Source organism: Ascaphus truei, chromosome 4 (genome assembly GCF_040206685.1).
Source record: "Ascaphus truei isolate aAscTru1 chromosome 4, aAscTru1.hap1, whole genome shotgun sequence".
Classification (NCBI taxonomy): Eukaryota; Metazoa; Chordata; class Amphibia; order Anura; family Ascaphidae; genus Ascaphus; species Ascaphus truei.
This window is the reverse complement of record NC_134486.1, coordinates 391,255,718-391,274,288: the sequence shown is the minus strand read 5'-3', so window position 1 is coordinate 391,274,288 and position 18,571 is coordinate 391,255,718. Positions and strand designations below refer to the sequence as shown.

General features: G+C 44.8%; 1 protein-coding gene across 2 annotated transcripts in view; it reads left to right on the top strand.

The window, feature by feature from the left end:
- LOC142493878 (cytochrome P450 2K1-like) overlaps positions 1-18,571 on the top strand; it is a 102,053-nt gene that overhangs the window by 40,758 nt on the left and 42,724 nt on the right. The window contains exons 5-6 of one of the 2 annotated variants that reach the window (XM_075598572.1): positions 2,914-3,087; positions 16,889-17,030. In XM_075598572.1, the coding sequence (XP_075454687.1) occupies positions 2,914-3,087; positions 16,889-17,030 (316 nt within the window). The remainder of the gene's footprint in view (positions 1-2,913; positions 3,088-16,888; positions 17,031-18,571) is intronic. The other variant, XM_075598573.1, reaches the window with a different exon arrangement.

Below are 18,571 nucleotides of genomic sequence, written 5' to 3'. Positions count from 1 at the left end.
CACATGAATCACATTAATTATTTGGATGTCACTTAATTCATTAACACAACAGGCACTATTCAAACGGACATTTTGAGGGAATCCTAATTCAAGAAATACTTTATTGGAAGCAAATAGCAGTCATCCTAAATCATTGATTTGGAGTATACCCAGGGCCCTATTTCTTCGTCTGAGGCTACTTTGTTCAAGCGATGATTTATTTGAGCAACAAGCTGAAGAACTAAAAAATAGATTTGTTCAAAGGAGATACAAACAAGATGATATTGAGGAAGCATATATGTGTGCTGAGTCTTCCAATAGGACGGAGTTGTTATCACAGTCGTCTGTGAGGTCTTCGAGAGATCAGGACATCCCCTCTTTTTGTCACCCAGTTTAGTCGGCAGGCAGAACAGATATGTTCTAACTTCTATAAACATTGGGGGACCCTTACTCTTGATAGAGACCTATATAGTTCAGTCAACCAGGGTCCAGCCATTACCTTTAGGAAAGCCAAATCCTTATCAAGCTATCTTTCTCCTAGTTTTTTTTAATTCTACAGAGATAAATAGATCAAATAAGATAGGAGGTTTCTTTAAATGTGGTAGATGTTGTATTTGTTGTTATGCGAAACCTATTAAATGTATTGAGACCATTTATTCTAAAAAGAATTATAGGATCCCATCCTTTATTCATTGTGATTCACAATTTGTAATATATTATCTCACTTGTGGCTGTGGCCAAGGTTATGTTGGCCGCACCATACGTCCTGTCAAAAACAGGATTATGGAACATATTCGGTCTATAAAAAGAAAAGACTTGATGTCACCTGTTTCTAAACATTTCACTAATTGCCCTTCAGGTAGTTTATCAAGTTTTATATTTTCAGCATTGGAGTTGGTTTCTATGCCTGTGAGAGGTGGTGATAGATTAAAACTGCTCAATCAACGTGAGATGTTTTGGATCCATTCCTTGGATACATTGTTCCCTTCGGGAATTAATACAGAATGGGATCTTAAACATTTTCTTTGAATCTGCTTGTCATATGCCTATTTTAGGATGATACTGATTAGACTATTATAACATAAGTCCATTAGATCTGTATGGTTCTCTGTCGCCCTTTGGTGGGTTTATTCCTGTTCGAGTAGAGTTATGCATTTTTTCATTTTTTTATGTATATGTGTATGACTCTAAAAATATTTTATTCAAACAGTTTCTGATAGTTGCTACTTTCATTAATTTTTTCTAGCATTGTTCATTACAGGCGTTTAGAATATCTTAAATCAGGAGAGGTATTCAACTTCAGGATTAGATTATTTAAGGTGTCCTGAGTTGATATAAACCTGATTATACTCTAATATGTTATATTGATTTATGGTTAATCAGTTACATATACTGATATCGTTTACCACTGATTTTTTGTTTAGTTTTTACGCTTGTATTATAAGGTTCCACAGATGATATGTATGTGTTTATCGTTGTTTTGATTTTGTTGGTCTTTTTAACATGTTTCTATAAATGTATATTATGTCTTTGTGGTTCCCTACCTTCAGAGTGTTACGCCTCTTCCCTGTGTTTCACTTTCACAGGGGATTTGTGTACAGGGGGATTGATTTACCTGGGCACAGGTAGGCTGTGCTTTTTGGGGGGGAGCTATAAAGAGTTTGATCTAGACCATTGAAACTACTCTTTGATAAAGCGCCCCTGGCGAGAAAAGCGTTAGAGGTTTCTCTTTTTAATTAGTTGATGTCTCAATACATTTTTGTTATTTTTTCATTGGCCTTCAGTTCTCTTCCTTTTTTGCTGTGCTCTTAGTTTCTCTCCCATCTCATCTGGCTTGACCATGAAGCTGTGGATCTGAAATTTCGAGGAGTTTCAGTCCTCCTTTCTTGGATGCAGATCCTCTTCTGTCTCTAACAGCTTATTTCTAGCTTGGGGAAGAAGAGGTTAACCTGAACCCTTCCTAACTATAGGTGAAAGGAACCTTTCCTCTGCCAAAAGGGCTTGAGGCATTGTGACTGGATACGAACACACAGCACCGCCCTCTGCAGACTCCCTCGGGAAGCTTTATCATGCACTAGCAATGTTATCTCCAATCTGATGAATGTACAGGCCCGGGAAAACGAAAGAACCGACACACAGAGAGTGTTTCAATCCTTCCGCCTCAGTCTATTAAGCATAGGGTAAAGTTTTTTATACAGAAGAAAGAAAGGTTTGGTTAGAGGCGTAACGTAGGTGTAACCTGGGTGTGGCTTGGGTGTGGCTTGGGTGTGACTTAGATTAGAGGCGTGATTTATGGGCTGGACATATTAGTGGAATGATTTTGGGGCGTAATTCTCCCTATACATACACTGTCTAAATACATAGCCTGTTCATTGTCTGTTATCAAAAAACCTTGAATTTCTTCTAGCAACTATGCTAGGTGATTTTGCCTCTCTCAGAGAACCAGTCTTATTGTTTACTTACTAAAACAGCAGGAAACTGACATCACAAAAAGTATCTTAGCAAAATCCTGAGCAGGAGAGGAAATGTAATTTGGCAGAAGCTGAATACATTAGAAATTATATTTCAGCAAAAGGCTGACTACAGAATCTTAACAGGTTGTGAACAGATAAAAATGGATGATTTAACACAAATGCAGTTTCTGGCCTTAGCTACTTGTCCCTAACAATAGGTAAAACCTAGCTTTAAACTTGTTCCTAATTTAAACACAGTCCTATAAATGTGTACTACCAGTTCCCCCCCCCCCCCTCTTCCCTCCCCATTGGATACAGCCCGAGCCTAACAAGAGCAACTTAGCCCCAGAGTTAATTCAGACTCGCTTTTTCTTTTGTGAAACCCTGTCCTTCTAGTGCTTGAGGCAGAGACAAATAACATATTTACAACCTAAGGTGTTACAGTACTCTTTGTTTTAACCACTTTATTTCATTTTTCTAGCTGTACAATATCTTCCCAGTTATAGGATTTCTTCCTGGTAATCACAGAACTATTGTAAATAATGTGAAAGAACTATATGCATTCATTAAAAATACATTTGTTGGACATCTAAAGGATTTAGATGAAAATGATCAGAGGAGCTTCATTGATGCATTCCTTGTGCGGCAAAAGAAGGTGAGTGTCTTTTATACAGTACTTTCATAAATATCACCGCAACATTAAATTATCTATCTTCAAAGTAAATTTAGTCAATCAAATCAAATCAATCAAATCAAATACAGTAAGCTTTATTGGTGTGACGAAATACAGACGAGCCAACGAGTATTCTAAAACTTGCCTTACTCTTGTCTTAAACTAGCCAGGTACATGCTGGGCACATGCTGGGTACATTTCAGTGACATTTCTGCGAGGCTAAAGGCCCATCGGATTAACATTCAGTTTGAATGGGACTGCCAGGGACTCCCACTGTTAATCCGATGGGCCATTAGTCTCGCAGAAATGTCACTGAAATGTTGCAGCATGTACCCAGCATGTACCCAGCATATACCTGGGTCTTTTTGGTAATTGCCACTGGTTTGTTTTAGAATAACCGTCTGCACTACAATAGCATTTCAGTATTGCCATAGCATGAATAATAGGGGGTATGGTACAATGCTTACACGGTACATAAATAATGGGGTGTAGGGTATAATGGTTACACTGTACATGAATAACAGAGGGTAGGATATAATGATTACACAGTACATTGGGTGTACATAGGAATGTGAGTGTTAGTGGGCGTCTCTCAGCCAGTGACAGGTGCTGATATAGTGTGCAGCCAATTCTTTTGTGGTTTCATCTTCTATGATGGAGGATCGCTATTTTTTGGTTATTTTCTATATTATTAAAGTTCTGGATAAGAGCTCTGATTTTCTCCAAGTGGGCACTCCTCACTTCAGAGTATTGTGTGCAGTGCAGTAGGAAGTGTGTTTCATCTTCTACCTCTGCTAGCTCACATTACTGGCATAGTCTCATCTCCTGTGTCTTCCAGTTCTGTCTGTGTCTGCCTGTTTCTATTTCCGTGTCATGTAATTTACCACATGTAGCAGTATGGGAATGTAGGGTCCATCATGTGAACATTGTATTGATTATGGTTCTTACAGTATGTGCACTTTAATGATCTTATACTGTACAAGTCATGCCAAATAGGAGGTTTGGGAATCCTTAGGGGTTCACGAGGGGTCTCGCAGGGGTTTTCCCAAAAATATGTAATGGTGGATCCCAGGCAGTGTAGTCCTGCACATTTAGTAGGGTCCAAAACTGCACCTTAGTGTGAGTGGTATAACTATCAACAAAAGTATGAGCTTGTAAAGTCACTCCCCACAATGCTTTGTATTCAAAGTGGTAAGGCAGTGTGTGGCAGGACTTTGAAAGCTCCTACGGCAAGTTACAGCTATAATAACCATGCTGCCTGCACAGTGTGGGAACTTATTAGGCATTTGTTGCCCCCATGAGCTCAGGACACTATATTGCCAGGCATATGCCAAACAGTTTTGTTAGCAACAGTCTGATAAGTAGGCAACAAGATTTCTTATTTTTTTGTAACATGGAGTTTACAATGCACCTATACCTGTCTGAAATTAGAGTAAAATACATTAAAATAAGTACAACTCCCGAACCCCAACACATACAGTACAGTAATGGGCAAAATGACTATTATCCAGATATGGATAATAGTGCATTTGCCAATTAAAAATAAAAACAACCAGCATAAAGTAAATAAAATCTGCAACTTACCCCTGCCAGGATGAAGGCAGTCCTTGTCCTCATCACCGTCCTTGTCCTCCGTTGGCAACAACATAACAATAAAAAATACAATCTAATGGCCCCTAATCCCTTAATGACTTTAGCGGTTAGTAACCACTAAAGTAATTAAGGAGTTAAACCCATTCCCATGCTACCCACCTGGGAGGCCTCACCACCCTCCCCAGTTCAACTACCCTGGCCCTCTACCCATTGATTGGCAAAGTGGTACATCATGGCATGATTTGCCACTATAGCAATAAATGGATAAGCTAAAAAATAAACAACCAACAAAAATATAACATTTACCTCCTCCAATATATTGTATTGTATTGTGTCACTGTTTACACTTATAATTGTGTTGATAATTCAATTTTGATTGCGCTTATTGTTCTTGTCATATATATATGACAGGGTTGCAGACCTGCCTAAGACATGCAGATGAGCATACAGTTGTATTTGCATATTTGCTTTCCTGTGGAGGGTTTTTGTCACTTTTTTACTCACCATAACTTAACTCAGTATTATGGTATAGCCTATCCCATAGCCTCTTTGCATACCCAGTTAAAATCAACCCCACACTGATGAGACCCATTAAGGTCGAAACAGCTGTCTGTGGGTGGTTTTCTGGGTATGCACCTTAACCCTGGCTGTGCTCAAAGCTGTGACCATGCAGCAAGCTTAAGCCTATAGGGAACCATGTTAAAAATGGGTTTTGAGGCAAAAAGTGACACTGTGTGCTCATTTGCATGTCATTTCCCAGAATCCCTTGCTGCAGTGGAAGTGCTGTATGCTGGGTGATAATGGGGAAAGGCGGGGTTGCAGACCTGCCTAAGACATGCAGATGAGCATACAGTTGTATTTGCATATTTGCTTTCCTTTGGAGGGTTTTTGTCACTTTTTTTACTCACCATAACTTAATTCAGTATTATGGTATAGCCTATCCCATAGCCTCTTTGCATACCCAGTTAAAATCAACCCCACACTGATGAGACCCATTAAGGTCATGCATGGAAAGAAGAAAAGGCCTGTTTCCCCAGCACTGCAGAGTGGTGGGAATTCACGAAGATAAGGATCCGCTACTTCCTGCAGGCAAAGGGCAGACGCCTGGCGTGTGAGAGGAAGGGGGAGTTCGAGGGCCTGCAGCGCAAGCTGCAGTCCCTGCATGACCTCAAACGCTGTGGATGGAACGTGGATGACGACCTGGAGGAAACCAAGGAGAGCCTGAAAAAGCACGTTGAGGAGGAATCCAGACAAATCATCTTCCATTCCAAGGTGGAGAACCTTGAGAGGGGGGAGAAATGCAATGCCTTCTTCTTCAGGAAACTCCACTCTGCCCACACGCCCCTGAGGGAGCTGCGAGACAAAGATGTCAACGTGCAGCAGGGGAAGGAGGAAGTCATGGGAGTCGTGAAAGATTTCTATGAAGACCTCTACTCCCCAAAAGCATCAGACCGAGACCAGGCTAACAAATTCCTGTCAGGGATTACAAACACCATCGACCCGGCAGGAAAAGCAGCCATGAACGCCCCCCTGACGCTGGAGGAGCTCCACGCTGCAACCAAATCCTTTAAGACGGGTAGGACGCCGGGCGGAGATGGTATCCCAGCTGAGTTATACACGAAGCTGTGGGACCTGATCGGCCCAGACCTGATCGAGCTTTACAGGGAAATGGAAGCAGAAGGTAGGATGCCCCAACACTGAGGGAAGGAATGCTGGCGCTCTTGTACAAACGGAAGGGGGACAGGTGCGACCTCAAGAACTGGCGTCCCATCTCCCTCCTGAACGCGGACTACAAGATCCTAGCAAAAGTCCTAGCGAACAGACTGTAAAAGGTCATCAGCCAGATCATCCACCCAGACCAGACGTGCGGCATCCCCGGACGCAGGATCGCAGACAGCCTCGCCCTAATCAGAGATGCAGTCCACTACATCAAAGACCGCCGTGTACACGCGGCCCTGGTCACCCTTGATCAGGAGAAGGCCTTTGACCGTGTCTCCCATGAATTCATGGGCAGGGTGCTGCGTGAGTATGGGATGGGGGAGATGTTCTGTTCTTATGTTAACCTGATGTACCTTGACATTTACAGTGTGGCGATCGTGAACGGATGGAAGACTAACCCCTTCCCTGTCCTCTCAGGGGTTAGGCAGGGCTGCCCTCTTTCACCTCTCCTTTTTGTCTGTTGTATAGAGCTCTTCGCCCAGCGCATCAGACGAGACGCAGAGATCAGAGGGATCGTCGTGCCAGGACCCCAGAGACGTGAAGTGAAGTGCTCGCTCTACATGGATGACGTCACCATCTTCTGCGCAGATAGCCGGTCGGTGAAGACGCTGGTCCAGACATGCGAGGATTTCGGGAAAGCTTCAGGAGCAAAAGTCAACTGCGGGAAGTCAGAGACCAAGCTATTTGGGCTTTGGAACCTGACTGCCGACCCCCTCCCCATCAGAGCAGGCCTCATTCAAATCCTTGGAGTCTGGTTTGGTGTGGGGAGCGAGGTCGCTGCCCTGAAGAGCTGGAACGAGAGGCTGAAGAAGGAGAAGCAGAAGATCGGATTGTGGCACCTCAGACCCCTCACCATTGAGGGGAAAAAGCTGGTGCTGCTGAACGAGATCCTCCCTGTCCTGCAGTACGTGGCCCAGGCATACCCGCCTTCGACCAGAACCTGCCAGGAGATCTCCATGGCAGTGTTCTGCTTTGTCTGGGGGGCCAAGTTTGAGAGGGGAAAGCGCGAGGTGATGTACAAAGAGCCGCACAAGGGGAGTAGAGGAATTCCCGACATCCCCACTATGCTGCGCGCCTTCTTTGTAAGCAACTGTGTGCGGATCACCCTGAGAGACAGCGACACAGACTCCTCTGGCTAATCCATGTCCCGCCTCCTATTCCTGCCGCTTTGGAGAGCACTGGGTGGGACAAGTGGGACAGCTCCATCCCTTACAGCTGGCGCACGCCCTGGTTCTACAAGGACGTGAAGAAGTTTGTGAGGCAGAACAATCTGGAGGGAGTAAAACCAGACCTGTGGAAGCCCAAGGTCATCTACAAAATGATCAGGGCTAAAGACATCATGGAATCGGTGCCAGGTCTCCAACCCTACACCTTTGGAACGGTGTGGAGGAATGTGGCATCGAAAAGACTAATGAACAAACACAAAGACATTGCTTGGCAGGCCATATACGGGGGACTCCCTGTGAATGCGGACAAGTACCAGAGTAAACTCAGCCTCGTGAGGCACTGCCCCAGGTGCAACCCAGTGGAGGAAAGAATCATACACCTCTTCTGGAACTGCCCCTTTGCACAGGCCTTGCTGCGCGCGCTGGACACTGACTTAAAAGATTGTATACCGAGGAAGTGCGTCACGTACTACTCGGTGTTCCACGGACTTTTTACAGGAACACACACAGAGGACCCAATCGAAGCCGGTTGGCGTCTAATGTGCTGTTTCAATGACGTTTTACTATTCGCCAGGGAAAGTTTGAGCAAGGGGAAGAAGAGGATGTCGGTACAGGACTGTTGCAGGCTGCTCCACAGCCTGCTCAAGGACTATTCCATCTTTGACGGTCCTGAGGAGGAGGACTAAACACCCCCCCCCCCACACCCTCCCCTTACTCCCCCGCCCCAAAAGTTTTTCTGTGCAATAAAGTTAGAGATAATGTGTGTACACTGGCGACACACTTTATTCGAGCTCGGCTAGTCCCACGAATTCGGGTATACCCGGGTGTATTGAGGTTTGTGACTGTTTTCTGCCCGAGTGCATTGCGTTATTTTCCAGGCAGGGATTGAAGCATTTTATTCCCGCTGGCTGCAATACTGCACAGTATATATATATATACTGCATTACAATTCATGAATTTATGCCATCTGGTAGACACGCGAAGCATTGCAGCCTATTAAATCCTAATCATTATCATTTAACAGATCAGCCGCCCGTCAGCCAGGCATGAACCCAGGCTGGGAAGGCAAACGCAACGGGGCTTGTCAGAGGTGAGGAGCGGCGCATTCCAGGTATCTGCCAGGTACATACTGGGTATTTGCTCGAATAAAGTGTGTCGGTGCAGTATGGTGCGGTGCATACGTATAAATGCACTGCACCGCCGTGTTCGTCACAGTTTTTTTACTTTTGGGGAAACCATTAATAAAAATGTATGTGAGTTGTGTGGGATATGCCCTGCGCCGTTGTTAACGTCGCGGTTTTTTTTCCGTTTGGAAAATGATTTATGTACTGTTATAATCTTGTTGTAAAGATTCGCTGCATAATAAAAGAATTTTCAAAACAAAAAAAAAAAAGCTGTCTGTGGGTGGTTTTCTGGGTATGCACCTTAACCCTGGCTGTGCTCAAAGCTGTGACCATGCAGCAAGCTTAAGCCTACTGTATAGGGAACCATGTTAAAAATGGTTTTTGAGGCAAAAAGTGACACTGTGTGCTCATTTGCATGTCATTTTCCAGAATCCCTTGCTGCAGTGGAAGTGCTGTATGCTGGGTGATAATGGGGAAAGGCGGGGTTGCAGACCTGCCTAAGACATGCAGATGAGCATACAGTTGTATTTGCATATTTGCTTTCCTGTGGAGGGTTTTTGTCACTTTTTTTACTCACCATAACTTAACTCAGTATTATCACACACACACACACACACACACACACACACACACACACACACACACACACACACACACACACACACACACACACACACACACACACACACACACACACACACACACACACACACACACACACACACACACACACACACACACCCCACAACACAACACAACAGTCCAACAAGAAAGTCTCTTATCTGTTTCTGTTGTTGTAGCTGTAGTTTTTTGAGGAATAAACAGTCTGTTCTTTCCTCTATCAGCATAGTTGTATGATCAGGAATCCTCTGGCCTGTCCTCCTTCTCCTTATGCCAGCCCAAATGAGCCAAGGATCCCTCTCCTGTGTCTCACATGAGGCTTTTTACAGAGATCTCATTAGTCCAAGTGGAGACTAGTTAATTGAGTGGCTGCAATTAACTCTCTCTGCTGGATTCTCAGAGCTCTGAGGCTGCTTTATTTAAAAAGGGATACGTCCCTGTAACACTTTGTAATTTACATTTTTCAGGTATTTTGATTGTATTTTTTTAATTTCAGTTTTTTTGATTGCCCATTGACTGCCAATGTCTTTATCTATGCCCCTTTAGGGCTATTGATAAATACAGTGACAAGCAATGCATTTTTTGGCAAATGCTTGTTTTATTTCTTTTACTGTATATGTATTTTTGTTGATTGCTTTGTATAATTCTTGTGTTTCTTTGTTGATTGTTTTTTTAATTCTTTTTTTTGGTGTTTTGCTATCTAAATATGGTTTTGTTTTTGTTTTTTGCTTTTATTTATATCAGTTTTTTTGGTGTTTTGTTTTTTAATTCTGGTATTTTGTTGTTGAGTGCTTTTATATCTTTATGGTAGTTTTTTCGGTGTTTGCTTTATTATTGTTGTTTATTTTTGGTGTGTTTCTTTTGGTGATTGTTTTGATTTCATTTAGTAGTTTACGTGCTTGTTTATTTTTTTTTGTTTACCATTGGCTGTCATAGTGGTAAATCATGCCTATGTTATATGGGTATGATGTACCACTGTTCCAATCAATTGGTTTCTTGGCATTTGTAATATATTTTATTTTATGTACTGTGTTTTATTGTGTGCCTGTTTTTTTTTTAGCTTGTCCATTTATTGCTATAGTGGCAAAACATGCCCATATTATATGGGCATGCTTTAACACTCTGCTAATCAATGGGTTGCAGTAGTGGATGGTGGTGTTTGTTTCCCCGGGGACAGTGATTAGGCTGCCCTGGTGGGTAACGGGTGAGGGTGGATTAACCCCTTAATTACAATAGAGGTTACTAACCGCTACGGTGATTAAGGGGTTAGGGGTTAGATTATGTTTTTTATTGCACTGTTGCTGCCAACGGAGGACATGGACGGTGATGAGGATGGTCTTCATTCTGGCAGGGGTAAGTGGAAGTTTTATTTACTTTATGCTGGCTGGTTGTATTTTAAATGGTCAAATGCGCATGTCACTGGAGACCAGTACTTTTAACACATTTACCTTCTGGATCAATTCACTAGGCAGGAGACAGTAGTGGAATAAAATTGGGTTTATGTATTATGGTAAAACCAGCAGGCATATAATGGAACACAAAATACAGAGACTACATGCTTAACTGGGGTCTGGGGGAAGTCTCTAGCCTCACCAGGTGCAGGGCACCATCTTCAGGAAGGATTTCCCTGTCAACTCCATGTCCACAAACACCACGGTACTATCTATGGGATAGATACCTGGTTTACCCCGCTGACCGGGTCGGCATTTAATATGAGAACTTGGCCGCATCACTACTGTAGTACTTGTCCTCAGCTTGGCTGGGCTTCTCCAGCACCACAATGACCAGTGCTTTGCTATTGCCAGCAAAGCACCTTTAAAAAATCTGCCTCTGCTTCATAGGACCAAGCATAGGAATAATAAAAATGGTCTCGTTCTCTGATTGGGCAGTCCCCTTACATTGACCACTGTGTCCTATGTCTAAAATGGAACAGGGACTGCCGACCAACGAGCGCACCGATTGTAGTGCAACCATCACACACATGTGGGAGGCCTGGCTGGTTGTACTCATCAGAGGAAGGGGTGTACAGAGGGTCTCAGGTAGCTGGTGAGTGGGAAATTCGAACTGGCCAATGGGAACCATTGGCTTTTCCCTTGCCAGCACCATACCTACCACTGGGTAGGCTCCACAGGATCTCAGAGAACAACGAGTCTCCGCGCGGGGAGCCTTGTTTCTGGACCTTTTTATCCGCCCTTTTCACAGGAGACCAGGTACTTACACATTTATACCGGGATCATATCACTGAGCAAAGCCAATAAGTATACTAAATTGTGATTTATTCCCTAGAAACAGGCAAACACACATTGGATTACAATAGGCAGAAGACAATACACTTACTGGGGGTTTGGGGTTGAAAAACTAACTTTCCTGATTGAAACAAAGTCTTTAAATAGTCCGTTGTTTGACCAGGACTTAGCCGGAAAAGTCATGTGCAGTAGCTCAAATCAGCAAGGAGGCGCTGGAAGCCGGTATACCCGCAGTGCGGATCCTTACACATTCTTATGCTTGCCACTCCTGTGAAGCCAGCACCTCTAGCTTCAGCATGGCACAGGGGCATGCATGAAAATTGCCATCTTGCCCACTTGTCATGCAAAGCCCCTGCCGGTCTGAGGTGCCTCTATGCTTAGGGATGTAACTGCTTGCCAGGATGGCTTTCAATCTTCCCAGGACAGGTACACTTTACCGAGCCATCCAATTTAGATGGCTTTCACACCTCTGCCAGCATGTGTGACTATGATCTAGGGACTCAGGATCAGACTTGATAGCTCCACACCCTTGTAGTCATAAACCCCCAGCTCTGAGTCTTGCAGGACAAAGACGCAGATATGTTACAGTGAAAAAGTATATAACATTTTAAAACATACCATCTTTAATAAACTATACTTTTCTACTCTTCTTTATTAAAATGTGCTAAGTCTATTTGGTGTGAGAGAGTGAAAACTGTAACTGTTTTTCCCCAGTAGCCTTATCTCCGACACTCAATAAATAAACTTCTTACTTTAATAAAAACCTGCTCAGCCTCAAACATGGCTGGAGCACCCCTGAACCCCTATACCAGAGTCAGCCAAACATACTAAAATGCTTGACACACTTTATTAGAAATCCCCTAAGTCTTTTGGTGTGAGGGATAGAGGGAGAACTAAACTGTCTTCTCCACCAGCCATATCCCTTGTACTCTGCAAATGTAGACTTTTCTTTATTCTAATAAAAAACTCATCAGCCTTATACCTGGCTGGAGCACTCCTCTGAACCCCTATACTGGATTCAGGGTACATGGGCATCTGCCTGGGCACCCCCCCTTAAACTAGGGCACCTGTGTAGGTTGCAGGGATACATTAACCCCTTCATGTCCCATTTACCTTTCCATTTTCTAATGCAGCAGGACATCCTGGCGGTGAGTGCAAGAATGTTTCCAAGGTAGGAGTTTGCCCGGAGCAATGTGCTTTGATATATCTGAGAATCTTACTTGATTCCCAGATACATCTTTGGGGTATCCTGTAACTTTGGAACCCCGATACATAGTTACATTCTGTAAAGACTTTATCTTGCAAACCCACTCTAAAACTTACGGCCTAGACATCTCCTGGTCCCATCACCCCAAGAAAGGCAACAACACAAAATATCATTTAATGTTGCACAATTTGCACACAGTCACATTAGTGCATTCCCGACATCTAGGTCCAAGAGCTGACACTCTAGGACTTCAACACACAGCTCAGGGGCAACCAAGTGGGCTTAACCTTTATTAGTGAGCCTGGTTACCCCCTCAACGTCACAGCCCTTCCCCACTAAACCAAATGGCTCGACAGCTCACTAATCCCATCCTCCCCAATGGACCAACATCCCTATGCAGACATCCTGGCTAATCGAATTGCCAGGGCTGCCTTCACAAAAATTAATACACAGTTTAAACACATTTATTTCTCTAACTTGGGCTCTGGGCTTTTGATGATAAAACCTGGCTTTTGGGCAGCCAAGCTTTAATACCACTTTTCAATAACTTTACTGGTAATACAGTTAAACCCCGTTATAGCGTGGTCCTCGGGGGCCACCCAATCTGACCGCGCTAGAACCGGGGTTGCGCTAATTTAAAAAAAATATGGCCGCCGCGTGCCTGATCGGGAGGGAGGGAGTGAGTGAGGAGGGAAGGAAGGAAGGAAGAGGTGGCCGGAAGCCCTACACGTCCCCTAGCAATGGCGAGTCTAGCCGCAACCTGCTCCTTACCTCCCACCACCGGCATCCATTTCCTCCCCCCCTAGACCCCCACACCTACCGGCCCTCCGCGGCATAGCCCACGTGGCCCTCCGAGTCCCAGCCTGCTCCTCACTCACCCCCCTCCTCCCGACACCCCCCCCTCCTCCTGATGCCAGCTCTGCTCCGATCTCAGCAGCTGACACCAAAGGTAGGGAGGGGGAGTGGGAGGTGTGGTGTAGTGTGCTGTGAGTGCTGTGAGAGTGTGCTATGAGTGCTGTGTGCTGTGAGAGTGTGCTGTGAGTGCTGTGAGTGCTGTGTGCTGTTAGAGCTGTGTGCTTGTGAGAGTGTGCTGTGAGTGCTGTGTGCTGTGAGTGCTGTGTGCTGTGAGAGTGTGCTGTGAGTGTGCTGTGAGTGCTATGTGCTGTGAGAGTGTGCTGTGAGTGATGTGTGCTGTGAGAGTGTGCTGTGAGTGCTGTGTACTGTGAGTGCTGTGTGCTGTGTGAGTGTGCTGCGAGAGTGTGCAGTGAGTGCTGTGTGCTCTGAGCAGTATGCAGTGAGAGTGTGTGCTGTGAGCAGTGTGTAGTGAGAGTGTGTGCTGTGAGCAGTGCGCTGGGAGTGTGTGCAGTGTGTAGTGTGTGCAGTGAGAGTGTGTGCAGTGAGAGTGTGTCTTCAGTGAGCAGTGTGTGCAGTGAGCAGTGTGCCATGAGAGTGTGTGCAGTGTGTGCAATGTAGAATGTGTGCAGTGTACAGTGTGCAGTGGGAGTGTGTGCAGTGAGTGCTGTGGGTGTGTGCAGTGTGCTGTGAGAGTGTGTGCAGTGAGAGTGTGTGCAGTGAGAGTGTGTGCAGTGTGCAGTGAGTGCTGGGAGTGTGTGCTGGGAGTGTGTGCAGTGTTCTGTGAGCAGTGTGCTGTGAGCAGTGTGCTGTGAGAGTGTGTGCAGTGTACAGTGTGCAGTTAGAGTGTGTGCAATGAGTGCTGGGAGAGTGTGCAGTGTGCAGTGTGCAGTGTGCAGTTAGAGTGTGTGCAGTGAGAGTGTGTGCAGTGCTGTGAGAGTGTGCTGTGAGTGCTGTGTGCTGTGAGAGCTGTGTGCTGTGAGAGTGTGCTGTGTGCTGTGAGAGTGTGCTGTGAGTGTGCTGTGAGTGCTGTGTGCTGTGAGAGTGTGATGTGAGTGATGTGTGCTGTGAGAGTGTGCTGTGAGTGCTGTGTGCTGTGAGTGCTTTGTGCTGTGAGAGTGTGCAGTGAGTGCTGTGTGCTGTGAGCACTGTGCAGTGAGAGTGTGTGCTGTGAGCAGTGTGCAGTGAGAGTGTGTACTGTGAGCAGTGTGCTGGGAGTGTATGCAGTGTGTGCAGTGAGAGTGTGTGCAGTGAGAATGTGTGCAGTGAGAGTGTGTGCAGTGAGCAGTGTGCAATGAGAGTGTGTGCAGTGTAGAATGTGTGCAGTGTACAGTGTGTAGTGGGAGTGTGTGCAGTGAGTGCTGGGAGTGTGTGCAGTGTGCTGTGAGAGTGAGTGCAGTGAGAGTGTGTTCAGTGAGAGTGTGTGCAGTGAGAGAGTGTGCAGTGTGCAGTGAGTGCTGGGAGTGTGTGCTGGGAGTGTGTGCAGTGTTCTGTGAGCAGTGTGCTGTGAGGAGTGTGCAGTGTGCTGTGAGAGTGTGTGCAGTGTGCAGTGTAGAGTGTGTGCAGTGTACAGTGTGCAGTGAGAGTGTGTGCAGTGAGTGCAGGGAGAGTGTGCAGTGTGCAGTGAGAGCGTGTGCAGTGAGAGTGTGTGCAGTGAGTGTGTGCAGTGAGCAGTGTGCTCTGAGAGTGTGTGCAGTGAGAGTGTGTGCAGTGAGAGTGTGTGCAGTGAGAGTGTGTGCAGTGTGCTGTGAGCAGTGTGCTGTGAGCAGTGTTCAGTGTGCTGTGAGAGTGTGTGCAGTGTGTAGTGTAGAGTGTGTGCAGTGTACAGTGTGCAGTGAGAGTGTGTGCAGTGAGTGCTGGGAGTGTGTGCAGTGTGCAGTGAGAGTGTGTGCAGTGAGAGTGTGTGCATTGAGAGTGTGTGCAGTGAGAGTGTGTGCAGTGAGAGTGTGTGCAGTGAGAGTGTGCAGTGAGAGTGTGTGCAGTGAGAGTGTGTGCAGTGAGAGTGTGTGCAGTGAGAGTGTGTGCAGTGTAGAGTGTGTGCAGTGTACAGTGTGCAGTGGGAGTGTGTGCAGTGAGTGCTGGGAGTGTGTGCAGTGTGCTTTGAGAGTGTGTGCAGTGAGAGTGTGTGCAGTGAGAGTGTGTGCAGTGAGAGTGTGTGCAGTGAGAGTGTGTGCAGTGAGAGTGTGTGCAGTGTGCAGTGAGTGCTGGGCGATTGTTCTGGGAGTGTGTGCAGTGTGCTGTGAGCAGTGTGCTGTGAGCAGTGTTCAGTGTGCTGTGAGAGTGTGTGCAGTGAGTGCTGGGAGTGTGTGCAGTGTGCAGTGAGAGTGTGTGCAGTGAGAGTGTGTGCAGTGAGAGTGTGTGCGGTGAGCAGTGTGCAAATTTTTTTTTTTTTTTTAATGTAATTTTTTTTTTAAACGGGAGCCACGTGAAAACCGCGTTATAACCGAATTCGCATTATAATGGGTCGCGCTATAACGGGGTTCAGCTGTATTACTAGGGGAACATACAGGGATGCAATGCATATGTGTGCATTATTTTCCCTATAGAATTAGGGGAAAAACGGTAATTTGTCCCAGAACATTTTAAACATTTTATTTTATGTCCCCTGAGCAGAACTGCATTGATTTCAGCCCCGGGAACCCCCTGCTTCCTGTAATACAGACCCAGGTATGGAGTACCAGTATCCCCGCAATTACAAAATCCTCTGCGTCTCCCTACAAATTTAAAATCCCCCGGTCAGGTGACGCAGAGGATTTTAACATTGCGAGGATACCGGCACTCCATACCGGGGGCTGTATCTCGGGAAGCAGATGGTCCCCGAAGCTGAAATCAATGCGGTTCAGCTATGGCCACCCTCTGCTCCCGCACACTAGTTTTAAAATTAATATTGGAACTGCACGATCACCTGTAAGAGTCATGCATGGAAACACAGCATTTCCATGCAGCTCTTCCAGGTTTCAATCAGTTGTCGATCACTAGGATTTAGAGCGTGATAGCACTTAGAAATAAACAAGTTGTTCGATGGTGCAATTTTTTTATCGACCTTTAAAAATCTTGGATTTTTTCTTAGTGAATATCGTTTTTAGTAACATGTTTTAGTGTGGGATAAATCAATGCAAAGTCGTTTGGCAATGCACTAATTTAATCGAAGTTTAATAAATAGGCACCTGAATGGACTTGACAAGATATTTTTGGCATGACAATAAACTGTCAATACATACTGTTACAACACATTAATTTATTTCTAATTTTCAGGAGGAAAGAAACCCTCAATCATATTTCCACAATAAAAACCTGACCGTTGTTGTAAGAAATTTGTTTTCTGCTGGTATGGAGACAACATCTACCAGCCTCCGCTGGGGTCTTCTTCTGATGATGAAATACCCAGATATTCAAGGTAATTCTTATTGATCCGCACCCAAATGAACTGTGCATTCCAGAATCTGGTACTCCATGTATTTGGTTATGAGGCTGAAATGATGGTTAATACTTTTGGTAGTGACATCAATATACTGTACTATGCAAATTCTTATTTGTAATATTTGGCTACGTGTAGTAGCAAAATAAGACTTTTACTACCATTAACTTTTATTTTTTCTGTGTGTAATATTTTGGGAATTAACTGTGCAATATACAGTATTATTTTCAAATCAACAAGCAGCAAACACTGACCTCTGAGGAAGATTGGATTTGAACACACACACACACTCGGAGGGACTAACTTAAAAGACTGCAGAACTTGGGAAGTAAAACAAAAAAAAAAAATCACATGGAAAATCTCCAGGGGACCATGCTTTAAAATATATGGGTTAAATATTTTCTTTATGAATTGTATACTAAATACTATTTGCAAAAAACTCTTCTAGTTTTTAAACTTTCACGGGTTCTTCTCATGTCTCGTCAGCTTGTGCTTTGATAATATATTAATATTTGATTGTAATTGAATTACCCCTGTTTGTTTGCTACAGTACAATATTTACTTTAGGAAGACATGGGGCCTATTCACTAAACTTCGATAAAATAAGTGCATTGCCGAATGACTTTTCATTGATTTATTGTGCACTAAAACATGATGGTAAAAATGGTTGAAACTGCAGCCTGGAACAGCTGCATGGAGATACTTTGTCTCCATGCACGGCTCTTACAGGCAATCGTACAGTTCTAATATAAACTTTTAAATTAGTGTGCTGGAGCAGGGGGTAGCCTGAGCTGAACCGCATTGATTTCAGACTTGGGGATCCCCTGCTTCCTAAGATACAGGTTCCAGTATGGGGTGCCAGTATCCCACTGTAGGATTTAAATCCCCCGGCCACGTGACGCAGAAGATTTTAACATTGCGGGGATAACGGTACCCCATACCGGATCTGTATCTCGGGAAGCAGGGGGTCCCGGAGGCTGAAATGAATGCGGTTCAGCTCAGGAGTCTCCTTGCTCCCGCACACTATTAGTAGAAATAAAATGAAAGCAGATTCATTACCTTAGTGGCTAGCCGCTAAGACAATGAAGGGGTAAAGGCACAGTAGCTGGTTTATTGGTGGCAGATGGCGTGAGTGAAGGGAGTACTTAGCCCAGAGTGTGTGGTTAGGCCTACCGGTAGGACTAATTACCCACCCTGGGCCAAGAACCCACTTTACACAATCCCTCTACACCCCATAAATATTAAAATACCTACCTACCTATACACGACCCACTCACCCCCTGTACCCCAAATAACCTCAAACAAATACAGTACAGACATACCCTGGTTTCTGAGTGGTGCCATCTATATTCTAGGGACGGATTGCACCTCAATGAAGAGGGATCTTCTGTGCTAGGGGGGAGAATGCTACAAAGGTTGGAGGAGATTGTAAACTAGGATGGAGGGGGGATGGGAATGAAACAGATAATGAACTAAATGAAATAGTGGAGGATACAAGGTGGTATGGAGGTAGAATGGGG